At 39.0% G+C, this 2,535-nt stretch overlaps 1 protein-coding gene across 1 annotated transcript; it reads left to right on the top strand.

The window, feature by feature from the left end:
- The first annotated feature begins 547 nt into the window (after window positions 1–547).
- LOC129737630 (uncharacterized) lies at window positions 548–1,279 on the top strand. The gene has a single exon (XM_055728792.1). The coding sequence runs from the start codon at window positions 548–550 to the stop codon at window positions 1,277–1,279; it is 732 nt and encodes a 243-aa protein (XP_055584767.1).
- The last annotated feature ends 1,256 nt before the right edge of the window (window positions 1,280–2,535 follow it).

The following is a 2,535-nucleotide window of genomic DNA, read 5'->3' as shown; positions in this document are numbered from 1 at the left end:
ACCAACCTGGCGTATGAATATTATACTGGTTGAGTGTCGATGTCTATCGGCATCGACATCGACACTCAACCAGTATAATATTCATACGCCAGGTTGGTCTCCTGTAGTAGAATGTTAATACATGGGCCCCGGAGAGGCGCAAGATGTGGGTTCAAGTCTCACCGGGAGACAAGGCGAATTTTTTTTTTCGCATGTTTTTCAACATCGATTTTCTCTTATCTAGCCCCTGAAATTTCATCTAAGTTGGATTCATTTCTCTACAAAAAAAGTTTCGCTGACTGAATGTTTGAGTCAAGACCCATATCTGGGTCGCAATTTAAAAAAAGATATTCTTATCGTTGGCAAAAAAGTGGCTAACCTGGTCTGGATTAAGACCGAACTTGGAAGGTTATTCCAAATGAAAGATCTTAAAGAAGTTAAACATTTCTTGGGAACGGATTTTTCAAGAGATTATCAAAAACAAACAATTGAAATTTCTCAGGTGGGTTACACAGAGAGAATACTTAAACGTTTTGGCATGTTTGACAGTAATCCCATAGGTACACCAATGGATCCGAATGTGCAGTGGACGAAGACGAAGGATGGTGAAACAACCAATCATCCATTCAAGGAACTGCTAGGTTGTTTGCAGTATCTGGCTCTTTCAACGAGGCCGGACATTTGTGCCGCGGTCAGCGCATTCAGCAAGTTTCAAGCGACGCCTTCCGATGCGCATTGGGCGGGACTAAAGCGGATTTTACGATATCTGCGTGGTACGACGGAGACAAAGCTGGTCTACACCAAGGGGCTAGAGAACCCTGCTTTAGTGGGATATGCCGATGCCGACTTCGCAAACGATGTCGATGACAGAAAGTCTCTTTCTGGTCATGCCTTCAAGGTATTTGGTAATCTGGTTTCGTGGTCAACGAAACGTCAACTGACGGTCAGTCTGTCATCTACAGAAGCTGAACTTGTTTCACTCTGTATGACAACCAAGGAAGGAATGTGGTTAACAAACCTCCTTGGCGAGCTAGGTGTGGGTAACACCGATTCTTTTCTAATCATGGAAGACAACATCCCTTGTATTCAATTCACAGAAGAACCTAGGAGTCATCAACGGATGAAACATTTGGACCTGAAATACATGTTCATTCGAGAGCTGGTTAAGCTTCGGAAGGTCCACATCAAACACATCCGTTCGGAGGACCAACCTGCCGATGCATTCACCAAGGGGCTTCCCAAGGCACAGTATCGAAAGCTGTTCGAGTTATTGAACGTGCGAATTGAGGGGAGGTGTTGAAACTCACTCGCGACGAACCGACGACGACCGACTGTTTATACCGCGGCAATTATACGGTACTGACGAGCCGCGTGGCGAATATAAACAACAACAGAGAGTCTTAAGTGAGAACATAAATTCGCTATTGTTTCAAGAATCGATGAAGAGTGAATTGTAGTGTTCACTGGAATTGTTGTCAGTTGAACACCACGGAAACCAATAGGGAAGTGTTGCCAATATGGCGGATGGATAATCCAATTATCAATATTAATCACAGATAACAATATCAATCACTATTGTAACCTGACCTTTTAACATCACTTGACGTAAATAAATATGATTACGATATCAGTTTTCCGATACAAATTTGCGTTCTTTATTTCAATATTACAACAAATTTTTTGGTGGCCACCCGCAAGCTGATTGAGGTCACCTCTTTCGGAGACGAAGACGAAGCAGAAGGTGCGATAATGGTGCAGCAGTTTTCTATTTAAATCTTGAATTGACTTTGCAGTTTTCACTGCACAGTGGTGCAGAACATCAATCTAGCTGTACGAAATTAATAGCGCCCAGGGATGAAGAGATAGACATTTGGTGTCTTCAGCAACATTGTTCAGTGTTACATGGAGCATATTCTAGTATAAAAATTTTTGCCAAGGGGTCCACCGATAGCGAGATAAAAATGCTAACTTTTTTGTTTTTCAAATTAGGGCTTTGATGTCTTCGACAAAGTTGTTTATCTGATCAAAACACAAAAGTTTGTTGAATATGTCAAAGTTCTATCACATCACCCTCAGGAGTTAAAGCCAAAGTAAAAAAAATCTCTTGAAAAAACAGTTTTTTGAACCTGGCACGTTGTAGATTGGATAAAATGGTTCGCTGTCTTTGAAACAAAGTTGTAAAATGTCACGATCTACAATTGTCCAATACATTATGATGTGTTTAGAAGTTGCTGAAGTCCTACTCCAAGAAAAATGATGGAACTAATCTGTTAAACTTGGTAGAGCACTACTGTGTACTGGAAAAACCGGTTCTATTATTCATTTATATAATATCAAATACTTATTTAGTGTTCTACCAAATTTAACAGATGAATTCCATTATTTTTTTTTTTTTAGTTTAAATGATTTGAAAACTCGAATTTAAATTTCTTTTAATAAAACAAAACATGAAAAAGAAAACTGCAATACTTTATTATTAAATTAAATGTTTTCAACGTTTTTTTCTATAAGTAAAATAGATAATTTTTATATAAAAACTGTATTTTCAATCATTCA

Source organism: Uranotaenia lowii, chromosome 1 (assembly GCF_029784155.1).
Source record: "Uranotaenia lowii strain MFRU-FL chromosome 1, ASM2978415v1, whole genome shotgun sequence".
Lineage (NCBI taxonomy): Eukaryota > Metazoa > Arthropoda > Insecta > Diptera > Culicidae > Uranotaenia > Uranotaenia lowii.
Note: the sequence above shows the minus strand (reverse complement) of the source record. Positions and strands in the feature narration are given on the sequence as shown.